The sequence below is a fragment of the Vulpes lagopus genome, chromosome 5, assembly GCF_018345385.1.
Source record: "Vulpes lagopus strain Blue_001 chromosome 5, ASM1834538v1, whole genome shotgun sequence".
NCBI classification, from domain to species: Eukaryota; Metazoa; Chordata; class Mammalia; order Carnivora; family Canidae; genus Vulpes; species Vulpes lagopus.
Window position 1 is genome coordinate 68,324,299 of NC_054828.1, and position 24,676 is coordinate 68,348,974.

A 24,676-nucleotide genomic window follows, 5' to 3' on the forward strand; every position below is an offset into this window, starting at 1 on the left:
TTTTTTTTTTCTGGGATTCTATCTTAAGGAAGCCATCCAGAATATGGGAAGGCAGGAAGGTGTGGGAAACAGCAGAGTAAGTGGTGAAAAAACAGGCTCTGGGGCTGACTTCCTGGGTTCAAATCCCTATTTGAACTTTGGGCCTCAATTTCTTCATCTGTATACAGGGGATAATAATATATACGTTCCCTATAGGAATATTTTAAGGAATAAACAAGCTACTGCATGGGAAGTGCTTATAATCATAATAATCATAATACTTGTCTGTGTTTAAGAAATAAATGTTAGCTGTCATTATAACAAGGGAGAAACAACCTAAACACCCTACAATAGAGAAATGGTTGAGAAAATGATGGAACGTTCACTAATGAAATATCTTTCAGTCATTAAAAATCTGCTTCCGTCTCTATGACCTACTGTCGAGTGACGAAAAGCAGAAAACAGAATAGCATGTGTAGCACGATTCTGTTTAAGTAAAGGCAAAAGCATAAAGAAATCTTTGGGAGGGTGTGCCCCCAAGTGATGACAGTGACACCCATGGGTGGTGGTATTTGGGGTGACTTGTACTTTCTCCTTATGTTTTTCTATATTGTTCATTTATTTATTTTTTTACAATGAGCATGACCTACTTTTATTTAAAAAGATGCTATTTAATTTAAAAAAATGCAACAATAACACAGTAAATGCCATGACACCCTAAGAGGGCAGAAGACATTTTATATACAGTCTGATCCCAGCTGCATACACCCAACCATGTAACCCACCTGGCCATAGAAAGATGGTGTTCGCTTACCACAGTGCTAACAATATACTGGTGTCTGTTGGTGGGCTTTGGGTTTTTTTTCTCTTCTCTAATTTCCAATATTTAGAACTGTTGTTATATTACTTAAATCAAGGGGGAAGCAAATGTAAAAGAATATTTTCCTCTTTCCTAGCTGTCCTGATCATTGCTCGGTTTCCCCTAATTTTTGTGCTCTCTCAAATTCCTCCCACCCCTGGTCCTCCCCAAACCCCCTCTTGGTCCCCGGGGCCTTCCCTCAATCCTGTCCCTTGTCTCTTACTGCCCCCACAGGACCCTCTCTGCCTCCTTAATCACTGATTGGACACGTCGGCCCCCTCCTGATGAGGGCTGCTCCCAGGCCTCCCACCCCCGCCGGGCACCTCCTCGTATGTACCCAAGCAGGTGACACCATCTGTGTCCAACACCTGGTCCTCAGCACAGGCACACTGGCGGCTCCCAGGGGTGGCCAGGCACAGGCTGCTGCAGCCACCGTTGTTCACTCGGCACTTGTTTGTACCCACTGAAAAAGCAGAGGGATGGTTGTAGCAGGGCCACAAAGGCCAGGGAGAGGAGGAGAGAGGACAAAAGTCACATTCAAGTGAGGAGTCAGAAAGGGAATAGTGGTGACAAGGACGATAAGCATGTTGAAGAAGAGGACATGGTGGCATGGGACAGGGAAGGCGATGGGGAAGACACCGTCAAATGGGTTGGGGGCCTCTCTTCTCGAGGGCCTCAACAATCAGAGCCTAGGATCCCTGGGGAGTGGCTTCACCACCATCCCCGACCCAGAGTAGCCTCACCCCCCATCTAGGCCCCACCCCATCACTGGCCCCAGCACCAGGGGATACCTTGCTGCTGCTGGGCATCATACATGCGGATCTCAAAGATGGGAGGCCGCTCGCTGCGCAGAAGGGTCACGGTGGGGGGCGCCCCGCCTGCACCCCGTTCTAAGCGGTAAACACTGCCACTCCGGTACTCAGTCCAGAAGAGGTAGTTGCCATGATGACACAGGCCAAAGGCGTGGTTCAGCTCAGGACCCTCATATACAATCTAAGAATGGAGGGGAGGTTGCCAAGGAGCTGAGGACAAATAGGGTGCCCGAGGAAGGCCTAGCGGGATTACCGTTTCGTTCATTCATTCATCCATGTCCTGGGTGTGGGTCTTGTTTCCCCCACTAGCCTGGGAGAACCTGAGGGTGACAGCTTTGCACACAGTGAGATGTCAGAACCTGGACCCAGCAGGATGCTGATGGGGAGCTTGTCCATACTGTCCTCCCTTGGATTCATTCATATTCATTCATATCCTTCCAACCCGCATGTGTGTGCATGTACACACACACACACACACACACACACAGAGTTCTGAGCAGACAACCAGAATTCATCCATTCATTTCTTCATTCAACAAACATTTGCCAGGATCTGTTAAGGGCCAAGCTGTGGCTTGAAAAAAACACGGTCCCTGCCCTGAAGCTGCCGAGTGTCTCGTGGAGGGGACACATGGTAATCCAGGGTGGACGAGGGTCTGGAGGCAACATCCTGGAGAAGGGGGCTCCTGAGCAGTGTGACAGGTGAAGAGGAGTGGGGGTGGAGGCAGAACGCCATCCGCAACAGCACAGGGGGCAGGCCCTGTTCACTATGTGCCAGCAATTCCAAGCTGTCTAGTGTTGCTTGCTCAAATGCTGGGATACAGGGATTGGCAGAGAAATAAGACCACATAGTCAGGGGCCATATCATAAAGGGCCTTAAATACCAGGAAAGAGCTCAGTCCACGTGCCTAGAGATGCACATGACTCACAAAGCATATGGCCACCAAAATGAAACCACGCATGTATCCGCCATCTCTAAGCATTGTGTACTTGCACAGAGGCACACACCGAAGTGTACTGTGTGAAGGTGCACAACCATGCAGAGATGCACAGGAGGTGTACACTCAGGTATGCACACAAGTGGTCAAGCCCACCGACAATCCCTCATAGAGAGGCGATCCTCAAGTAATAGGACACCTAAGACGCACAGCACAGAGATGCACACACCCATAGGTACATAGGGAGACATGTATGAAGCACACAGGCCTAGATACAGAGATGCCCACACAGTCCACACACAAATGTGTCCTAGCAACGCACACATGAACACCCCCACACAGGTGCGTGCCTGCCCACCTTCCGGTCTGTGCCATTGAGCAGTATGGTCTCAATGCGGTCATAGAAGGCATCCACCCAGTAGAGGCGCCCAGCTGGAATGTCCAGGCTCAGCCCATTGGGCCAAAGCACTGTCTTGGAGGTGACAAAGATGTCTCGGTGTGAGCCGTCCATCCAGGCCCTCTCCAGCCGCCCTCGCCGACTGTCCTTGGGGTCCTCCTCCCAGTCTGTCCAGTACATCCACCTGTGGGCAGGGACTGGTCAGCATCCCGTGGACCACCCCTGCCATTATTGGCAGTCCCTGCCATCACTGGCAGCCTCCTATATGGTCCCAATCCATGCGTGCTACGCCATAGCTCCTCCCACAGGGCTTCCTGCCCACTCAACCCTTGCCCCAACATTTCATTCATTCATTCCTCCATTCAACAAGTATTTGTCGAGTGCCTACTGTGAGTTGGGCACAGTCCTGGCACTTGAGGACCCAGTGGAGATCAAGGCAGACAAGGCTTATGATCTCCTAGAGATCACAATCCACCCAAGAAACAAGTCAACTGGAAGGTTACATACATGGGGGATTGAGAAAACCCAGGAAGAACACGAAATAGGGTGAACACCTCGAGAGTGGACTGGGCAGCAAGCAGGGAAGGACTCTCTGAGGATGTTTGAGCCTAGGTGTGAATCCGGACAAGGGGCTAGATCTGTGAATGTCTGGGAGCTCCAAGTAAAGCAACTCCTAGAGAAGAAGCCTTGAGGCACGAAGAGCTGGGGTGTCTGAGGAACAGATAATGAGCAGTAGGAACAGAACTTCCAGGGGTAGAAGAAAGATGCTGATGAGGTCAAAGAAATGCAGGAGATCCTGTAGGAACCCTGGCCTGATGAGGACTGTGGGTCTCACTCCAAGGACAAGGGGAGCCAGTGGAGGGCCTTGAGTTGGGAGTGACAGTCCCAGATCTCATGTGTGTATGTGTGTGTGTGAGGAATCCCTCCCCTTGTGCTGAAGACAGGGCACCTTTCCCCCATTCAGCCTCTGATTCCTGCTTCAGCATCCCACTTAGGCCGCTCTCCCCTGCCGACTCCTTGTCTCACTTTTCAGTTCTGAGACCCACGATTCCTGGTTCCTCCTTCCCCCAGGCCCTGGAAAGACTCACCCATTGAGGGGATCCACCACAATGGCCCTGGGGTGTGTCATTTTGCCCTCGATTAAGGTCTTGCGGGTCTGAGCAGCCTTCTCCAGCCTGGCCACACTGATGGTCTTCTTGGGTCCATCATCCGTCCAATACAAGTTGTCCCCCATCCAGTCCACAGCCACCCCCTCCACATTGTGGATCCCTGCCGGGAGTGAAGGGAGTGATGATGGAGAGCCTCAAAAGAACTTCAAAACTGCCTGCCTCTGAGCAACCTGATGAGCAGGAGGTGCATGGAGCTACCCTGTGCCCTGGATGGTGGGTGGGATGGGGTGGGAAGCTGGAAAAGGAGCTGGGGAGACTGTGTGAAGGCCCACGGTCTCTCAAAACTCAATACTACAACCCATGAACCTCTGTGGCAGACGTGAGGTCCCCTGCGAGGACATGTCTGAGCCTGAGCTTGAGTGAGCTGAAGCAATGTTCATGTCACACAAGTGTGACACAACATCCCAGGCCTAAAAGTCCTGAGCTAACAAAATGAATAAATTAGGAAGTGATTTTTCACTTAGCCAAAGGCTTCATCTCAAGCTTAAATAACAGCTTCCCTGGTATAGGGAACCCCAATATTTTCCTGATGAGTTACTTTTGATTTCCCCAAAGTCTTATGATTGCTGACTGCTGAGGTTCTGTGAGCAGTACCAGCGAGGGGTGGGGGGTGGGGGGTAGGGTGGGGAGCAGTAACTGGCGTCAGCCAGATTCACTGGTTAAGGGCTCCCTAACGCTAAACCCTCCCTAACCCCAGGACAGGGCCCAAGTTGCAGTTTTGGGAATTCCTGACACTCAGCAGGAACGGAGAGAACTCAGGAGCTCAGAACCTCCACAGAGTTGGATATTCAGGAGGCAACGGACAAGGCTGAGGCCCTGCTCCAGCAGCTCTGAGGGAAAACCTGGATTTGACTCACAAAACATACTCTTCTCAGGACAAGTGAGCAAGCAGCTCTTGCTGGCTGTGAGGTCTGGCTGCACAGACCCTCTGTGTGCACCCATGTGCTCATAGGGCTGCTCCTTATTCAAGGCCTCAGGCCTCCCCTGGGCTGTTTCCTGTGTGCAGCTCCAGGGCTCTGAGCCAATGGCAGAGAGACCCCGGGTTTTCCCAAGGGTTGGCAAGGACAGCCCACGCTGCCTAACCCATCCATCCTCCTGCCTCTTTTCGGCTCAGCCAAGAAGGGAGTCACACGGGGGTCAACCTGTCTATCCCCTCATCTCCATGCCAACCAGCTCAGCCAGCCGGTCAGCAGGGGCTCTCCATGCCAGAGGGCCCAGGCCTCACAGCGCTTCCCATCCCAGGCGGGTGTCCCTCGGGAGTGCCATCTGCACACCTCTCACTTTGGGGGGCCTCACCGTCCTTCAGGATGGTTTCCCGCTCAGTGCCATCAATCTTCTGGCGGCCAATGAGGTAGCTGGTGGTGTCGGCAAAGTAGATGAAGCCGGTTTCAGCATGGAAGTCCAAGGCCCGGGGGTTCATGAGGTTCTCGATGGGGATCATGTGTTCGTCTGGGACCTTGGCCCCCATATCCATGCCCCGGATAATGCCTGGCCGGCCCTTGCCATACACAAGGAACAGCTCATGTTCTGGCTCTAGGGCAGGCATAAGGAAAGGCACAAAGTCAGGTGCACGTGTGTACACACACGCGTGCACACAGACTCCCACAAAGCCTCCGGGGTCATGGCCTAAGGGGCTGCAGTGAGTGTCCCAGTTCTCCCGGCTCAGGGGACATGGGGTGGCAGGGGCTCTGGGTCACGTGAACAGACAGATGGACACGTAAAGCCCTGGGACAGCACCCTGGGGTAGGAGATGGGGCAAGAGTAGCAAGTGGCACGTTTTCAGTTAGGTGCTCCCTGCTCAGTGATAAAATTAGTGGCTCAAATATGTTGGAATCTGATCACTTTGGACCCCTTCTGCTCCTGCCGTCCTTATCTAAGCCACATGGCTCCTTGCTCCCACTGCAAGAGGAGCCTCCTGTCACGTCCCTGCTGTCCGCCCTCTACCCAGCGGCCAGCCAGCATGATCTTTTTACAAATGTGAAGCACATCACGTCACTTCTCTGCTGGAAAGTCATCAAGAACTCCTCATCCCATTTAGAATCCCGTCCAGCCTCTCCTTCCCGTCTCCCCTCACTCACGCTGTGCTCTTCTCAGCCCTGAAGCCTGGCACTGTAGCTTCCCTCTGCCAGAGTGCTCCTCCCTCAGGTGGTCCCATGATTCAGCTCCTCTCTTCACAGCGAGCTTGGCTCAAATCCCACCTCCACAGAGAAGCCTTCCCTGATCCCTCCATCCAAACTGGAGCCCTCACTGTCATCGGCAAGTCTACGCTCCACTCTATTTTTTTTCTAACACCAGGTACCACCTGCAGTTATTTTTATTTGTCTGTCTCTGTCTCCCCTGCCAGACTATAACCTCTGTAAGGCAGAGACAGCCTCTATCTTGTCACTGCTGAGTCCTCATCGCCAGGACAGTGCCAGACACCTAGTCCACGCTCACGAGATACTTGTTGAGGGAATGAATGAATGAATGAATGAATGAATTGAACGGGCCAGTTGACAGTCTTCTATGGAGCCTGAGTAGAGTAATGGGAAAAGCCTTGTTCTTGGATGTGGGTCCAAATTCCATCTCTGCCCCTCACTAGGGGTGAACTGTTGGGTAAATTCCTTCATTTCTCGGCCTCTCAGACAGAAACAGCCAGGCTGTGGGAGGCAGAGAAGGACAGTGTCCCACCCCATCCCAGCGGGCACACCCGTCCTCCCCTGTCACTCACTCTTGCATGACTTCCCATCACTGCCCAGGCTGAAGCCGGAGCGGCAGCGGCAAGTCCGTGCCTTGTGGCTGTTGGCCAGCAGGCAGATGTCAGAGCAGCCTCCTGGCTTCCCGAACTGGTCATTCTCACAGGCGTGGCTCCTCACTGCGGGCAGGGGAGAGAGCTAGTCAAGACCCTTCAGGGCCCCCGGGCCCAGGCCTTGAGAAGGCTTCCTGAAGTCTGACCGCACTTCCTCCTGCTGTGGTCAGGAGGAGAGTCACACCACTGCCCACGGTCAGGTGCTTCTACTCTAAAGCAGCCAGGGGGCTGGGAGGAGCAACCTATGTCCTGAGCAGAACTGGGTGCGGGGGCTCCATCGAGGTGAGGGGCAGGAAGGGGCTGGCAAGGGAAGCTGAGAGGCCAGCGGGGTTTGCCTGGGATGGATCACTGCCAGAAGTAGTCACGATATGAGAGAACCAGGCATTCCCACAGGAGGGTCCGTGGAGGGACGTCGGGGCCCACTCACCCCGGGGCTGACGCCGCTGGTGGTAGATATGGAGCGCACCACCCTTGTCCACACGGGTGACGACCTGGTAGTCGGTGCTGTTGAATCGATTTACCCGGATCACGCTCGTCTTCTGCTGGGCGTTGGCATTGTCCGAGTTGGTGGCATAGAGGTAGTTCTCGAACACGGTTAGGCCATACAGATGCTCAATCTGAGATGGGCAGGCAGGAATGGTCAGCATGAGAGGAGAAGGGAATCCTTCCTTTGCCCCTAGAGAGCCCCTCAGCTTCCCATCCGACTTCCATTACTTGCTCCGCACTCCCCAAATTCATTCCGCAGCTGTCTAACTCCATGCTCCGCTCTGTCTCCTCCGGCTGGACTTCCCTGTTCTTAAGATCTTTGTTTGTCAAAATCCAGCTCATCCTTCAGAGAGCATCTCTCTGAAGAGCTCCTGGGATCTTCTAAGTGGACACAGGCTCTCCTTTCACACCCCATCTCTCTGGCTATTATCCACTGGCTGGTGATTTGCAGGCTTACCCTACCCACTCTGCTCAAACCCCTTGAGAGCAGGAACCACGTCCCCCACAGACTCAGGCACCCAGTGGATAAGGAACAATTTTGGACTGAGTTGGAGTGGGGCCCTAAACTGTGTCCAGAGGAGGACATTCTTAGCTCAACTCTGGTGCCCAGCTTAGGGAAGGCTGAGAGGACAGGCTTGCCCCAAGCAAGCCTGGTAACAGCCCTCACCACCCACATAACTTATCCAAGGTAACCGACTGTCCCAGCTTGTCCCAGACCAAGGGATTTGTTGGCTTGTGGGACGTCCAGGGCTCACACTGGAACAGTCCCAGACAAACAAGGATGCTGGGTCACCTTAATGATCCCAGAATGGAGATGCCATCTCTGAGCTGGAAGGACTTCTAGACTAGGTCCCAGTGCTGCTTCCCACCTGTGTAACCTCAGGAAATCACTTAACCTCTTTGAACTGTGCTTCTTCTCATGCCAGAACGGAACTGAGCCACCTGCCCGCTTATCTCCCAGGGGTTGTTGTAAAGATCAAGTGAGAAAAGGGAAGTAAGGGCAGCCCGGGTGGCTCAGCGGTTTAGCACCACCTTCAGCCCAGGGTGTGATCCTGGCTACCCGGGATCGAGTCCCACATCGGGCTCCCTGTGTGGAGCCTGATTCTACCCCTGCGTGTGTCTCTGCCTCTCTCTCTCTCTCTCTCTGTGTCTCTCATGAATAAATAAATAAAATCTAAAAGAAAAGAAAAGAAAAAAGAAGTAAAAGGTGTCTCTTAAATGACTATTTCCAGCGTCATCTGAGTGGCTCAGGTCACGATCCCAGGGTGCTGGGATCGAGTCCTGCATCGGGCTCCCTGCTCACCAGTGAGTCTGTTTCTCCCTCTCTCTCTGTCCTTCCACCTGCTTATGCTCTCTCTCTCAAACAAATAAATAAAATCTTTAAGAAACAAATAAAATGATTATTTCCATCAGAGTGGAAGCCACACCACTCCCTTGATTGAAGGGCTCAGGCCTGCCCCGATTCCTACGGGAGGGCAAGTGTGCCCCCACACCCTCCTCCCTCTCCCTGGGAGGCTCTCCCTTGCCCCGCCAGAGCATCCCCCTCACCAGAATGCCCTGGATGATGGTCTGGCGGCCCTTGCCCTCATAGTCCACCACCTCGATGTAGTCCAGGTAGGCGTCAGCCCAGTAGACGAGGCGGCTGACCAGGTCCAGCGTGATGCCGTGAGGAAACACGATCTTGCTATCAACCAGCTTGGTGCGGTTCTGTCCATCCATGTCACAGCGCTCCACCTTTGGGATCTGCCCATAGTCAGTGAAGAACACCTTCCTGTGGGCAGAGGGCACGTTTTACTGGGTTCTGGACACTGGGTACCCTCCCTTCCACCACGGCGTCTGCCTGCCCCTCTCACCCCATGGCGGGGTCCAGTGCAATGCCCTTGGGGTTGTAGAGCTCCAGGTCCAGCAAGGTGACACACGTGTCTCCATTGCAGTTGCAGACGAAGATCCTATCGTCAATGTCATCCACAAAGTAGAAGTTGCCTGTCAGCCAGTCGATGGCCATCTGCTCCACATCTGGAAAGTGAATGAAAGAGCTATAGGAGGAGATCCTCCAATAGACACGCCCACCCTGGCTGATGCAGGACCCATCCCTGGAAGCCCACCTTCTCTGGGGCGACTCCCTTCCCCACCTAGGCTATAGCTGTCTCTCCTCTCCGAGCTCCTAGGGGAGTTCCTGGCAGGGGCACATTTTGCCTTGTGTTCTTTGCCATCTTTCCCAACCGGTTTCTGTCTGGTGTTTCCAAAAAGAAGTGTCTGAGTGTCCCCCCGCAGATCCCTGCTCCACACACCAAGCTCAGGGCCAGGACACAGGAGGCACTGCGTAAGTGTTGGCTGGCTAGTTGATGGACCAGCTTCCCCAACTCTAGCCCTTCCTCAAGTGGGACCATCTTCTTGGGGTACCAAAAGGCAGTGAGGACAGGTCTACTAACTCATTCCAACATTTTTATCTATTTTTAATTTATTTTTATTTTTTTAAGATTTTATTTATTCATGAAAGATAGAGAGAGGCAGAGACATAGGCAGAGGGAGAAGCAGGCTCCTCTCAGGAAGCCTGATGTAGGACTTGATCCCCGGACCAGGATCAGGCCCTGAGCCAAAGGCAGACGCTCAACTGCTAAGCCACCCAGGGGTCCCTCATTCCAATATTTTTAGATATGCTTTTACTTGAGATACCAGCACTCAGGCTAACTAAAACATCACACATCTTTGATGTTGGTAGATTTTCATGAACATTCTATGGTAAGTCAAGTTATCTCATGCTAGCCAGGACACTGACCAGATACATACATGTTGCATGAATCTTAAAAATAGAAAAGCAGAGCACACCATCAATAAATTCAATGTGAGAGAAAAATATGTCAAAATATAGTGCCCATAGAGATGACAAAGGGAAAGCTCATGGTGTCAAAAGATTGGAATCAAATCTTTTGATTTGACATAGGCCAAACTTCCTCTACTCAGCTCTGTTCCTATTTCTTCAATGTCCCTATGCCCAATTTCCTCATATCCTAGGGAGGGTGGGAAGGAGCAGGGAATAAGATGTGGGACTAAAGGACAGAGACACAGGAGAAGGGCCGTAAAAGGACTCTGAAGGTAAATTGAGGCATGGTTCAGAAAGAAGGGAAGCTCCAGAAAGGTGAGTAGGAGAGGAGGATGGAGACCAGGTGTAGGATGGCCTACACTCAGTCTATGCCATCTCTGGGGGGAGATGGAAAAGGCTAAAAAGGACTGAAGAGGGTAGGGGTAGGGCACAGGCAATGGGGAATGGCCTCCTCTCCAAGACCCACTGGCTCCCATACTCTCACTGCCACCTCCAACTACCACCACCAGAGGTAACGCCTCCTGCAAACTGGGAATCTCCTAAGACAGTGCCTCCTCAGGACCCCTGCCTTGCACCCCCTCCACTTTCACCGATTGCCCCAACAGGTAATGAGATCTTTGGACAACCTGCCTTTGGCCGCAACTTACCCCCCACACCACCCACGAGGGATTATTCTGCCCCCACCGAGCTGTAGGTATAATAACTAACGAGCTGAGCTCGCTCAATGCCTCTCTAATCCTCCCCCCTCCCCACAGGGATCCAGGGGCTGTTTCCTAACAGTGGGTGGGGGTGGGGGCAAAGGGAACAGGAACGTGGCTCCCAGGGAACTTGGCGAGGCCCTGACACTGACTCACAGTCACGGGACTTAGGCTGCGGGAGGAAGGGCAAGAGCCAATTCGAGACTGTCCTCAAGCTAGTTTCCTCTTCATGTCGTGTCTCCCCCCCCACCCCCAATTAAACCTCATTTCAAGGTGACTGGAAGAAGAGGCCACAGGGAAGAGGCACCCCCCTGTGATCGCTGACGCACCCCCAGGCCCAACCACTGTCTCCTCTGGGCTCCTAGAAGTCATCCATCCTGGTGACAAGAGAAGAGAGGGGCAGAGCAGCCTGGGAATTGTGGGGCCCAGGCCACGTAGGAAGAGGGCCCGGTGCCGGGATAAGGCGATCACACTGCTGCACACACTGTTACACAGAGAAAACAGAATAAAATGAATGCCACTAGGCTGCCTCTGGATGGGGGGGACCTGCTGTGGCGCAGAGCAGCCAGCAGGCAGGTAGGCTGGAAGGCAAAGCGGGCTGCGTGCCCTTTCCTCGGTGGGCATAGGGGGCGCCCGCTGGCACGCGGGGGTACTTCACAGGAAGCCATCTCCCCAGCACCAGCTGGTGCAGCTGCGTCCTTCTCTCCTAACTTCCCGAGGCTTCCCTGAGTCACTGCCCAGCTCGGGGCTGGCAACACCCTGCCCCTGCTCCCCATCCACCCTCCTCTCAGCAGGAAGGAAGGAAGAAGAAATCTGAAGAGATTGGAAGCTCCCTCCCCCGGCCCCCAGGAAGTGGCCAACCTTCGAGTCTCCCTCCTGGCCTGGATTCCCTGCCAATTCCGGGAAAGAAGGCAGAGGGATCGTCCTTGCTCTAGATTATTTACCCTTGGCCGGTCTCTCCTTCCACCTCCCAAAGGCCAGGCAGGGCCCCACTCAGCAGGCCAGTGAGGAGTTGGCAAGAATGGGAGTCCCCAGCCCGGCCTGGCCTCCACTTTGGTATTTTTGCAGCTGGAGACTATTAGTCCGCAAGCAAAAATCCTTTGTTATCCAACCCCCTCCACCACATTATTTTCCTCTCTCCTGAAGTCCAGATTCCTCTGCCCGCCCCACCACACACACTCACACACATGCACACATATTCACACACGCACATACATACTTGACCTATCCGAGGCCGGTATAGACAGATGGGCTCAGATTAGGAGAAGGGGCACCTTCCCTCCTGGGCTCCCCTATGGGAGTGTCTGGGCCACTGCCCTTGTCTCATGGCATGGGGGACAAGTTGAATCCTGGGTTTGACCCCAAAAGACCTGTACATTCTGGGTCCATACACTCGAGGGCAGCTGTCCCCTGAGGCCCAGCCTTGTTAGGGCTGACCCCAGCATCCTCCAGAGGGACTCCGGCCAAGGGCCCCAGATCCTGAAGACGGGAGAATCTCAAGTAAACCTAAGGGGAAGAATGCTATGTTGTGGGAAGGGTCTGGGGGGTGACCTAGGGGTCAAGTTGTTAGGGATTCCAGCCTAGAGAAGGAGGCTAGGAAGCTAGGAGGTGGGTGAGACAGAGAACAGACCACAGCTTGCCAGTGATGTCATGAAAGACTTTCACTTCCAGGCTCCAGAATAGGCATGGGGCGTGTGTCTCTAACTGATGAGTTTTCCCTGCACCCCCCACACTGGCCAAAGCTCAGCATTCTGCACCCCCAGAACTCCAATTTTTCTCAACTTCTCTACTATCCACATTGTTAAAGCGGTATTTCCTTAAACAGTGGCTTCTTTTCCAGAAAGACCCCCCCCCCCCCCCCCGCGCCACTGCCATTCCCAAGGAGAACTCTGGCTTCTGCTGCAGGACTCCAGTCACTCTCCCTAAAATAAATCTGGGGGAGGAAGGGGGCCTCTGTGCCCAGAGGAAATATCCCCAATGCATCCACATACCCAGAGATTGTAAGACAAGGCATGAGGTCCCTGGATGAGGAAGGATGAGCAAGGATGAATCTCATTTCCACTTTAACCACATCCCCAATGAACACACTGCATTCTGGTCCTTATTCAGGAACCTCCCCACCTTTCCCATCACTCTGCTCTGCCCGGGGCCCAGCCAGCTTTCCAGACACTGACAGCAGGTTGGAATCCTTGTTCTATTGCCTTCCAACTGTGGGACTATGGGGAAATTACTTAATGTCTGAGTCTCAGTTTGCTCATATGTAAATGGGAATGGGCAAGTTATTTATTGTCTGAGTCTCAGTTTGCTCATCTGTAAGACGGCATGGTACATTAATAGTACTTAGCACATGGCCTGGCACATAATTAATACTCCACAAATGGCAGCTGTTGTTCGTACCACCATCCTCCCTGACCTCAACCCCATTCTTCCCTACCTTTTCCAGCAAGTTACAATCTATGCCTTCAGTGAGAGTCCTGTGGCCTCCTAACTAAAGATGGGCCCACCAGGTGGGCAGTTTGAGGCTAACACCTACTATTCAAGATTCAGCTCAGGCCCTCAGAAGAAAGATTTCTGACTCCCAGAAGTCCCAGTAATTCCTTTTATCACAGCCTGTTTACCTGACTACAAATATTGTGAGGGCAGGGTGCTGTCTTTCATCTCTGTCCCCGGTGTTTGACACACATATACTGATTCATTCAACAAATATTTGTTGAGCACTGAGTCCTCACTCAGTTGTCCTAGCGCCGGGACATCACTTTTTCCCTTCCTTTTGACTGCCAGGAGCTTCCTTCTCTGGCCTTGGGACACCCCAAGACGGTGGGAGGACACATCTCTCTGGTAATCCTCCTGCTTATTAGAGCCCTCAGGGATCCTGTCCTGAGGCCTGGCAAGGAGAAGGAGGCCTGGGGGAGATGATCAGGAGTCTGGGGTCTTTGCAAGTAGGTAAGAGACGGCCCGCCCGGTCTGCCAGGCAGAGAAGCTCTGCCAAATGGCATGTCCTCACGCTCCTATTTCCTGCCGCGTCCTGACTTGAGCTCCTCTTGTTCCCAGTGAGGCCAGGGCTCAGCCACAGCACATCACCTCTGTCTCCTGGACTTCCCTTCCTGCCCTGCTGGTACTTCTGGCCTGGGGCTTGTGCCCCAGCTCCTTCCCTTGCCTGGCCCAGGTCCACAAAGGTGGTCAGTCCTGGAGCCGGGGATGAGATGCCTGGATTCTGCAGCTCTGATTCAGAATCAGAACCAGGGTCTTCCCACTATTGAGAAATCTTTGCTGGGTTCTCTCTTGCTTAAGTTACTTCCTGTGGCTTGAAAACAGGGAGGAGGGGGGTGTTGGGAGCAGGCTGGGTGGAGAGGCAGCTTCAAGGAGACAGCGGGGGAGGAGAGGCCAGGCTGGAGCTGAGCCGGGAGACATGGGGCTGGCCCGGCCAGGGAGAGGAGAGAAGGGCTGTGAAATGATTCGGAAATTTGGGACAGGAGCGGGAGTGGGAGCGGGGAGCAAAAGCACCGCGACACGGATGGCCCAAGGCCAAAGGGTGTGCTAGCAAGAGCCCCCCAGGATTCTGACACCCTGAGGGTGAGGAAGGCCAAGGGAGAGGATGGTAGTGGAGGGGGGGCGGCGGCTGGCCGGGTTCCATTGGCATCGGGTGGGAGGCCGAGAGGGCCTGGGCCGCCCAGTTCAGCGGGAAGACAGCTCCCCTTCCAGCCAGGGAAGTCAGTCCATCGGAGACTCAGGGGGGCTCCTCTCTGCCCCCTCTCTGCCTTCCCTCTAGACACATCACTACCCATTTCCTGTTGTGATTTTAAGCACACACATACACACATGCACACATGCACACAAAGAAAGAGGGAGGGATAAGTGAAGCTGGCCAGCTGGACTTGGGGACTCATTTCGCAACCTTGCTGCCTGCGGCCTAGGGGACCTTTCCTGTCTGCCCCCGCCTTCCCTCACACGGTACGGCGCAGTGAAGGAACCCCGGGACCCTGGAGGGCCCCTCCACAGCATCCCCTCATACACCGTCCACAAGTAAGTGCCTTGGGCAAAACTTATTTCCTTTAAGGGCCTTGCGTGCGGCATCAGGACCTTCCCTCCCGCACACACCCCTTCCTGGGGCCCCATTCCTGCAGGCTGCCCTCATTCTTTCTCCGGTGGAAACATCCTCAAAGCCAAGGAAGACAGGTCAGAGGAGCACAGCTAAGGCCAAGCGGGGCTGGGGCAGGGGTGGGGGGAGAGGAGGGGACAGGGGGCCTGACCTCCAGCCCCGCCCAGGGGCAGCCCTGCAGGGGCTGAGCAGAGCCTACGGTTCCCTGAGGGTGGTCAGAGGTGAGAGGCAGAGGGGCGGGCCAGGCCCAGCTCTGGTACTACCAGGCTACTGGCCCCTCTGGGTCTCAGTTTCCAGAACTTCAGGCGTTTGTGGGTCACTTTCAAAATGCTTGCCAGGGTCACACACAGCTCACACTGCCATTACCTACTGTTTCCATAAGTCACCTCGCGTTTCTCATCTTGCCGCACCCTAAAGCAATCTGTGAGATCCTAGATTTGATTTGCTAGTTATGGGAGTTTCCTAATAGGCGTTACATAAAAAAACCAAAGCTATAACAATAAAACAATGCACGTCCATGTACAACCTAAAATCAAGGCATCCCTGCTTTGGGAAAGGCAGTATTAAGCACTAAGGGGTCAGCCTCCGTCCTCCCCTAAGGGTGTTCCGGCTCTCACTACCATGTTCTCCAGCCACAGAACCAGAATCCACAGAGATCCCCACCCCCCATGCTGCTGGGACAGCAGCAGAGGGGAGGATGGGCCCTGGGATTATATTCCAGGAGGGAGGGGAAGGGGTGAGGACTCAGCCCCCGAGGCCCGCCCCCCACCCCCAGGCCAGTAAAGGTCACAGTGAGGGAAAAAAGTGTTGGCAGCCGGGGCTCTGTTCAGTGAGGGAAGCAGGAGCGAGCGGGCGCACACACGCACACCCCTCCAGAACAGTGAGGAAGTTGGTCAGAAACTATCCCCCCAACTCTAGAAGGAGTAGAATCAGGGAAGGAGCTGGGGTCCCGACAGGAAAAAGCAGGAGCTTCCATCCCCAGCTGGCTCCGCGGAGCCTCTCCTGGAAGCTGCTCCGACCCCTGAGCATGGCAGGGTCGAGGAGGGGCCCTCTGAGGGCCCTCAGGACCCAGGGCAGGTCTGGTGCACACATGCCCTGGGACCCATGTGAAACAGGCTCACTTCCTGGCCTCCTTCCCTTTTTCTATTCTATTTCTGTGACCAGAGTTTTCTCTGAGGCAGGCTCCCCCTTCTTCCCACATCAGCACGCAGGCTTCTCTCGGCATCTCTGCCTCTTGGCCTCTGGGCCCCAGCACCTCTCCATTGTCAGACTCCTCCCTCCTGCATGAGGCTCCCTCCCAGGGGTGCAAAGGAGGTCATGGTCACAGCCAGGAATGGGATGATTGTAGGGAGGGCTCCCCTACGGGGCAGAGAGAAAGCAGGAGAAAGCAGCAGCCTTTCTTCTTCATCCCCCTCTGGGAGCTAATTACAGGCCAGCAGCCCACTGCACAGGTGAGTGCCTGGGACCAGCCACCCGCACACCAGGACAGGCCACTCAGCGTCTCCTGGGAGGGGGCTGAGCTAGGGCTAGGGGAGGGTGCTAGGGGAGAGACACTTCCGACCTCCTCATCTCAGGGCCCATAATTAGTCTGTGGGATGAGAGCAAAACAACTATCCTCAGGGTGACAGCCAGACATTCAGGCGGCAGGGCAGGGTGGAGGGGCAGAGGCTGGGGCAATGGGAACCCACTCATCTACCCCGCTAGCATTTCTCCCAGGAAACTGGGTCTGTTCCTGCCTCCTGGACTCTGCCCCAGAGGGGCCCAGTGAAATCTAGCAGACTGGGAGGCAAGGCTCTATTTGCCAAGGGAGGGTTACCCGCCTGAGCTTATTTCCTGCATCTCCTTGGGAGGAAGGCAGGAGAGGGGGCCAGGCCAGAGCAAAAGCCGAGAAGTTTCCCATCAGGGCACCCTCGCCAGCCGCCTACCCACGAGCCCATCATCTGGCCCTGAGGCAGGGCCAGGGAGGGAGCCGCCAGAGCTGTTTGCCCAGACAGGCCTGTTGGGTGGGGCCATCAACAAGGAGCAGCGAGAGGGCAGCTGGCTGGGGGGGCCTTGCCCTGTGTCACCCCAACTGCCATTGGGTTCCCGATCTGCCCACCCCTCCAGAGGTTGGCCAACCAAGTGTGGCAGCCCCCAGCCCATTATTCTGAGGAAGGCATGTCCCATCACATGTGAGCCTTGGTGACCAAGGACACTGCTGGGACACCACTGGGAGGCTCTGGAGGAGCTGGGGCCGAGGTATGGACCATATGCTGAGGCTGCAGAGGGCAAGGACTCTCGGGAACACCTGCCAGCCCAGAACTAAGCCCGTATGTCCTCCTGGGACCTGTCCTCTGCAGTAATCATCAGATGCAGATGCAATGAAGAATCTGAAGATCTTCTAGCAGGCCCTAAGGTTCAAAATCCTAAACCTTGTGGGTTCTGGCTTTCACTTCAATTTATCTGATCTCGACAGGCAAGCTCAAACCCATGATGTAGATTAGGAAACCAAAGCAGGCGCAGGGGGTTCTGATTTACTCAAGGTCACAGATCAAGTTACCCTCCCTCCTGAAGGTCAGATCAACCGAGGCCAGATCTTCCCCCTCACCCCTGTGGTGTGCTTCCTGGAAATGTGACAGTGCCAGATGTTTTGTTTGTGTAACGGCATCCGAGATGAGCAGGGCTGCTCCAGGCAGTGGATCTATGCCCAGGCCCCATCCCTAGACCCCTTCCCCTTCTTCCATCCCCTAAGACAGCAAAGTACAGCCCAGGGAGGGAGTTTAAGTGGGAACATCTGGGAGGTCTTAAAATGTTCCTGTGCCCCAGTGCTCCTCCTCTAGTCTCATCCTCTGCTGCAAAGCCCCCTAAATAGCCTCAGGACCCCCACACCCACCCTGCAGCACTGAGTCCATTCTGAGGATGTCCCCAAGGAGAATGATGGAACATGAAGATGGAACCAGGCAGGCCCTGGCATCTTTGCCCTCAGCCACAACCTAGCAAGGCTCTGACTGAGCTCCAGGCCCTTTCTTTCCCTTGCCCTGACTCCTGCTACATGGGAAAGCCCCTCTGCGGTCTAATCATCACTCTTCTCTCTGAAAAGGGACAGTCCCTGGTCTCTGGAGATTGACTGCTCATTGCCCCCTTGGCCCTCTTCCTCAGCCCTGGGCCAAAAATCAGGAGCCATCTAGAGACCCAGCTGAGAGGGAAGCAAGCCTAGCCATCGATCTGTCCCTGCCCCCCCAGAAAGTGTCATCTTGTGCAGCCTTGGGGCCCCCAGCCTTGGCCTCAGTGAAGGGCTTCTTATTTAGACTCTTGCCCTAGACATGGGTCATCCTGTCTAATCCTCTGCCCCTCTCCTGGACAGGCTGCAGCTTGCCCAATCTTCCCCTCCCTCCCTCACGCTCCAAGCTAAGGAGCAGGCGACTCACGGTGCAAACTGAGGGAGATGTTGATGGTGTGCTCATCCACGAAGCCCTTCAGGCCAGGCATGCGGGCACACTTGAGCTGTGTCTGGGAGGCGCTGTCCCCAACATGCACCCAACACACAGTCTCGTTGGCGTAGCTGAAGTCCATGGCTGTGGTCTGCCGTGTACTCGTGGGCGTGATGGTAGACACCTGGGCCCCACTCAGGTACGTAGCCAGGATGTTCTGTGAGTTGGCAATCAGTAGCACAGGGGGCCGATCTACTGGCTCTACAGATGGAGGAAAGAAGAGTCAGTGCAGCAAGGGGCTCCAGGACCATTGAGATCACCCCCCAATGTGGGGGCCACCTATTGCTGTGGCCACAGGTGACCCCACCTACCATTCTTGGCCTTGCAGGAGCGGTTGTCTGGCTGCAGGAGGTACCCTTCCACACAGCCACATGTAAAGGAGCCGTCCGTGTTGGTGCATAGCTGGCTGCAGGTGCCGTACACTGAACATTCGTCAAAGTCTGCCAGGGAAAGGGCAAGAGCATGGTCATCTCCAATGTAATGAGGGCAGGAAAGTGGGTGCCCTCAGACACCACTGGTGGGGCCATCCATCCTGGCAGCTACTTTGGAGGACAATTTGGCAGACTCTATCTCAATGAGAGATGTACAAACTCTATCACCTAGCAAGTCCAGACTGGGAGTCTGCCCCTAGTGAAATATCCATATATGGGCGCATCATTCATTCATTCAGAAAAGATCTTTAGAGTACCTGCTATATGCCAGGTACCATCCTAGGCTCTGAGGATACATCCGTGAATCAGATGTATTCAAATTGCTGCCCTCATGAAATTTAAATGCTGATAATAAATGACATATTGGTGTTTCAGTAATAAATAAAACAAAAAAGTAAATTATATGTTAGAGGTGCTTAGTGCAGTGGAAAGTGACTGGTGGAAAAATATTAAGCAGAGATAGGGGGTAGAGAATGCAGGCAGTGGGCTGTGATTTGAGGGATGGCCTCATTGAGAAAGTGGTGCTTGTGCAAAGAGCCGAGGGAGGTAAATCTAAAACAGAAAGGGATGCCTTGTTTGTGATGGCGAGAAATTGAAACGTCTCACTCAGCAATAGGCAGAGGGCTGAGTAAGCTGTGGTAATGGTCATACTTCATAGCGGTTTCTAAGAGATCAAGGTAGATCTCTATATATATTTTTAAAATATATTTTATTTATTGATTCATGAGAGATACAGAGAGAGGCAGAGGCACAGGCAGAGGGAGAAGCCGGCCCCATGCAGGGAGCCCGATGCGGGACTCGATCCCAGGACCCCGGGATCACGTCCTGGGCCAAAGGCAGATGCTCAACCCCTGAGCCACCCTGGCGTCCCTATCTCTACATATTAATACAGAAAAATCTCCAGAATATATTGGGTGAAGAGACTGAAGAAAGGTATGTAGTGTGATATTTGTGTGAACATAACAATATGCACATAAACTTTATGTGCACATAAACAATACTTCCAGTTAGATTATCTGTGAATACATGCATATGTGAAAAAGGCCTGGAGAGAGAGGTAGCAAACTGATAACACAGCTGACCTTCAGCGATGGGAAAGGGAGCAGAACTGAAGAGGATTTGTCAAAGGGGACTTTGGTTTTACCTATAATGTTTTAAAGTTTTTACAAGAAAATTCGCATTTTCAACCTATGTTTTTTTTTTTTTTTTTTTAGATTTCATTTATATTTATTTTTGTGAGAGAGTGAGAGAGAGAAAGAATGAGCCAGGGGAAAGGGCAGAGGGAGAAGCAGACTCCCCACTCAACTGGGAGTCCAATGCGGGACTTGATCCCAGGACTGGGATCATGCCTGGGCCGAAGGTAAATGCTTAACCAACTGAGCCACCCAGGTGCCCTCAACCTATGAAATTTGAGAGGAATTTAGAAATCTGGTGGAAGCCAGTGGTCAGGGCTCACAGTCACACTCTGAGGCTGTAGGGCATGAAGCCATGCCTCCTCTCTAGTACCTTCCATCTCATTTTTCTTCTACCCACTGGCCCTGCCCCATGCCCGCCCCCACCTGCACCCCCTGCAGCTCGTACACGCAGACACACAAGCACATGCGCTCACATACCTTTGCAGGTCTTGCCATCTGCCTGCAGTTGAAAGCTGTTGTTGCAGTAGCAGGTGGGCCCGTTGAGTGTGGGGACACAGTGGTGCTGGCAGCCCAGCTGAGAACACTGTCCTTGGAGCTCTGTGGCGGGGCGGGGGGGGGGGGGGGAGCAAGCAACATGCTCTCACGACGCCCCCAGACCTGGCAGCCGCTGCACCCAGACTGTCACCTTCCCCCGACTCCCGTCAACCCTTGGGAACCACTTCCAAGGCCCCGTGGCGTCAGAGATGAAAGAGGCTTCAGGAGTTATCTAATATGTTTTGCAAGTGAGGAAACTGAGACCCAGGGAGGTTGTAAGATGGGCCCACGATCCCATAGCCAATTATGGCTTAGGGGCCATATCCCCCTGCTCCAGTTGCTCTGGACTCCCTCTGTCCCCAGGGGGAAAGGTTCTGGCAGTTGCGGGGGTCACTGGCAGAGCGAGGACAGTAGTCTCAACCCCTTCATTTGCCTCCTATCTGCACTGCCCAGGAACTACAAAGCTGGCTTTGGGGCTGAGGGTGAGGAGTGGGCATGGGATGGGGTCTTTCCCCTCAGGTCCCAGCTCTGGTCTGGAAGTACCCCTCCAGCCCATCGCTTAAGCCCTGGAGGCCCTAGGGAGAAGGTCCAAGGTCCAGGTGGAAGATGGGAGGAGGAGCAAAACTGGTTCCCTCAGGACTTTTCTCTAATCTTCCTCCTGCCACTGACCCACTTCCACAGGGGAGACAGAAGGGAATGAGACAGGAGGGGGAAGAGGTGGGAGAGCGGCTACCCCCCCAGACCAGCGACCCAATTAATGGCCTTGCGTGGGGCCAGGCGGCCTGGCCACAAAGCCCCCTTTGTCCAGCTGCCTCACACCCCCACTCCCCCCCCCCCCGCACCTAGGACTGAGAGCTGCCCAAGATGCTAAGATGTTTAGAGGCACTAAGCCTGCCAGGAGGAGCTGGGATGGGGGGCCAGGCCCCAGTTATTTCTTCTCCTCTCCACCTCCACCCAGGAGCCCAAAGGTGCTGCTTGGCCAGCCTTTCCCCACAAAATGGGGTGGGGGGGGGAGTGGGTGCGGGGACAATATTATTTGTTCTGGAAAAATCTAGAACAGAATTTATCTTCTGGACACGTGGCAGGAAGATAAGGAGGCACAACTTCTCTAATATCAGAGAAGGGAGTTCAAACCATAGGTTCTCGAGGTTCTCTGTTGTTTTGGATGCTGACAAAGTATTCAAGAAGAAGCAAACTTGAACATGTACCACGCGATAAGATGCAATGGGCATGGTAATTAAAGTCAGCCCCTGGGCCCAAGTTCTGCATCCCATCCCAGGAGCTCTAGACAAAAACATGCAAAATTGACCCAAGGAAAGGATAAAAATCTTCCACAAACTCCTTACTCCACACTCCCTGCCCTCAGTGAACAGGATCCAGATGTGTCTCCTCCCACAGGCAGATGTTTCTGACATGCATACAGGCGCGGGATACCACCCTCACCCAGAGGCTTGCTCGGGCTGGGGAGGCCTTGAGCTCAGTAGAATGGAGAAGCCACCATTCCCTAGTCCCCACCTTGCAGGCCTGAGGCTCACCTTACAGACAAATCCTCCCCCACTGCTTACGAATGATCTGACCTGGCTCTCCCTGGCCCAGGGGCCTTCAGGGGAAGAACAATAGAGCTGGTGACCTGAGCCGCACAGGGAAGGGACCTATCCTCCTAACATTCCCTCTTCAGCCTCTGGCGCCCTTCCCATTCCAGCTGCTTTAGAGTGTCTCTAAGATCTGCACTTCCTGGGGGGATGCCTTCGGGGGTGCTGACGGGGAGACAGGTGACCCAAACTCCACATCCCCACCCCCTGGCTTCAGTCACAACATCCGCTCTTCCCTGTTCATACTCAGGTTTCATATAAGAAATCGTTTGGAGAAGGGATCCCATTATTTACAACAACGACAAAGTATGAAAATACCCATCTAAGCTCAGAGCTCTCACTTTAGAGGTGGGATACTGGGGTCTGCGGAGAGGTAGTGACTTGCTTAAGCACACACGGCCAAAGACAAGTGCCTGGGCCTGGGCCCTTGCTGATCCCCACAGGGGTGTGGCCCAAGTTCCAACACAAAGGCGCACTGATTTGGCTGCTATCTGGTGGCAAATCTGCACTGGAGCAGGACAAGGCCTCATCCCCACTGAAGGTCTGAGGACAGTCGTCGGACGGTGGGCCCCGTCCAAACCCACCACATGCATGGCTAAGAACTCACTGCATCCATCTCCTGGTGCAAGGGAAGTAGAAGAGCCCTTACCTCGGCAGTGGGGCCCCTCGTCTGAACCATCCACGCAGTCCTGGACCCCATTGCAGAGGCGGGACATGAGAACACAAAGCTCGGTACCCAGGCAATTGTGCTCATTCGGCTGACATCGCTGGGCCTTACTCTGTGGACCTGGGGGCCGAAGGAAAGCCTAGCATGAGCAAGCTGGCTATACTGGCTGTCTGGCCAGCTGTTCACCAGAGGAGGGGATGAGAAAACCAGGAGTGGGGTTTCAGACACCTGCATTTCTTAGATCTCAGGAGACCTCAGGGACTGGTTAGATTCTTCTACCTGGGCTCTTTTACACCATTCCCAACAGTAGCTACACACCTGGAAGCAGCCAGGTGGAGGGGGGAACTAGGCATTCAGCAGAGTCCACTCCCCACATACCCGACACCTGTGAGCCCCAATACTGCCATGTTGTGCACTCAGGAGACAGGCTGAGGTTTAGAGGTGAGAGGCTTTGATGAGCAGAGGAAAGCAGAGTCCACAGCAGAGAGGCTCAAACGTGAAAGAACACCTCCTTCCCCTAGCTCCCCAGGGCATGGAGCCTGGGGCTGAGAGCCAGACCAAGTGTTCTGGAACTGCACTGTCCAATGCATAGCAACAGCCGTGTGTGGCTGTCAAGTACCTGAGTGTGGCTAGTTCGAATTGGAAGTATAAAGTATACCCTGGCTTTGGAGGACCTAATACCACACACACACACACGGAAGAATTCAAGAGATCTCATTACTAATGTTATATGATTAATATACTGAAATAATATTTCAGATACATTGGGTAAAATAAAGTTAAAATTACTTAACTACTTTTTTATTTTTATTTTTATTAAATAGGCTCCATGCCCAGTGCAGAGCCCAATGAGGGGCCTGAACCCACAACCCAGAGACCAAGACCTGAGCCGACACCAAGAGTCGGACATCCAACCAACTGAGCCACCCAGGCACCCCTACTTTTACCTTTTTTAATGTAGCTACTAGAAAATTTCAAAATTGCATATGCGGCTTGCATCCTATTTCTACGGGACAGCACCACTCTAGGTGCCCTACCCCAGGAAGAATTTGCAAAGTGTCAAAGGTTATGGCCCACTGATGATGGGCCAGGACAAGCAAGGTAGAGCTCCTCAGGGAATCCTAGGGAGGCCACGCAGATTGGGATGCTGGCTGAGCCTGCGAGCTGGAAGGCGGACCACCACCTACTGGCTCCCACAATGGACAGGGTGTGTGAGCGAGAGCGTGTCTACATGTGAGAGCATCTATCCATAGGGGCCTGGAGAGAAGTACGCATGCACAGGTGAGGGAGGGGAGGACCGAGGAGTGTGGAGGGAGGGCGTGTCTGCATGTCTCTGCGTGCTAGTGCTCCTGGCCTCGGTCTGTGCGTTTCCATGTCCTTCTGGAGTAAGTCTGAGTTTGTATGTGAGTGTCTGGGGGCATTTGTCTGAGACTGGGCTTCCGCATCCTCGTTTGAGAGTGTTGACTCTTGCTGTGAGGATGTGTCTGTGCTGACATCTGCCTTAATCTGGGGGCGCAGTAGGGGGATGGTCACATCAGGGCCCCGGAGAGGCTGCGTGTGACTATGATGGGTCTGGGAGTGTATATGAGTGGGGACAGTGTGGGGATGTGTATAAAGTGGGGTTTGTATCAAACTAATGGGAGATCTGGCCCCTCTGCGTGGCTTTCATCACCCCAACATGAAGTATGAGGGTAAAAATGGCATTAAGGTGGCATTAGTCAAGAAGACATTCCAGGCTGAACCACCCTCACCACAGAAATGCTTGCAGAGTATCCCTGGCCATACCCCTTGAGGGCAG

General features: G+C 53.8%; 1 protein-coding gene and 1 long non-coding RNA gene across 3 annotated transcripts in view; one reads left to right on the forward strand and one right to left on the reverse strand.

Annotated features, from left to right (window-relative positions):
- The window catches only part of LRP1 (LDL receptor related protein 1), an 81,244-nt gene that overhangs the window by 46,501 nt on the left and 10,067 nt on the right, over positions 1–24,676 (reverse strand). Inside the window, exons 3-15 of the mRNA XM_041757287.1 lie at positions 22,861–22,998; positions 20,563–20,682; positions 18,830–18,958; positions 18,456–18,719; positions 9,281–9,443; positions 8,976–9,198; positions 7,369–7,558; positions 6,864–7,007; positions 5,450–5,686; positions 4,073–4,253; positions 2,946–3,168; positions 1,630–1,831; positions 1,176–1,301 (exon numbers count right to left, since the gene is read on the reverse strand). Of these exons, the coding sequence (XP_041613221.1) occupies positions 1,176–1,301; positions 1,630–1,831; positions 2,946–3,168; positions 4,073–4,253; positions 5,450–5,686; positions 6,864–7,007; positions 7,369–7,558; positions 8,976–9,198; positions 9,281–9,443; positions 18,456–18,719; positions 18,830–18,958; positions 20,563–20,682; positions 22,861–22,998 (2,340 nt within the window). The remainder of the gene's footprint in view (positions 1–1,175; positions 1,302–1,629; positions 1,832–2,945; positions 3,169–4,072; positions 4,254–5,449; positions 5,687–6,863; positions 7,008–7,368; positions 7,559–8,975; positions 9,199–9,280; positions 9,444–18,455; positions 18,720–18,829; positions 18,959–20,562; positions 20,683–22,860; positions 22,999–24,676) is intronic.
- On the forward strand, positions 13,796–19,331 carry LOC121492046. 2 transcript variants are annotated; one of them, XR_005988105.1, is made up of 3 exons: positions 13,796–13,892; positions 14,864–14,972; positions 18,847–19,331. It is a non-coding gene; the product is annotated as an uncharacterized LOC121492046 (long non-coding RNA). The 2 variants fall into 2 exon arrangements; XR_005988104.1 differs by lacking the exon at positions 13,796–13,892 and having other exon boundaries at positions 13,901–14,972.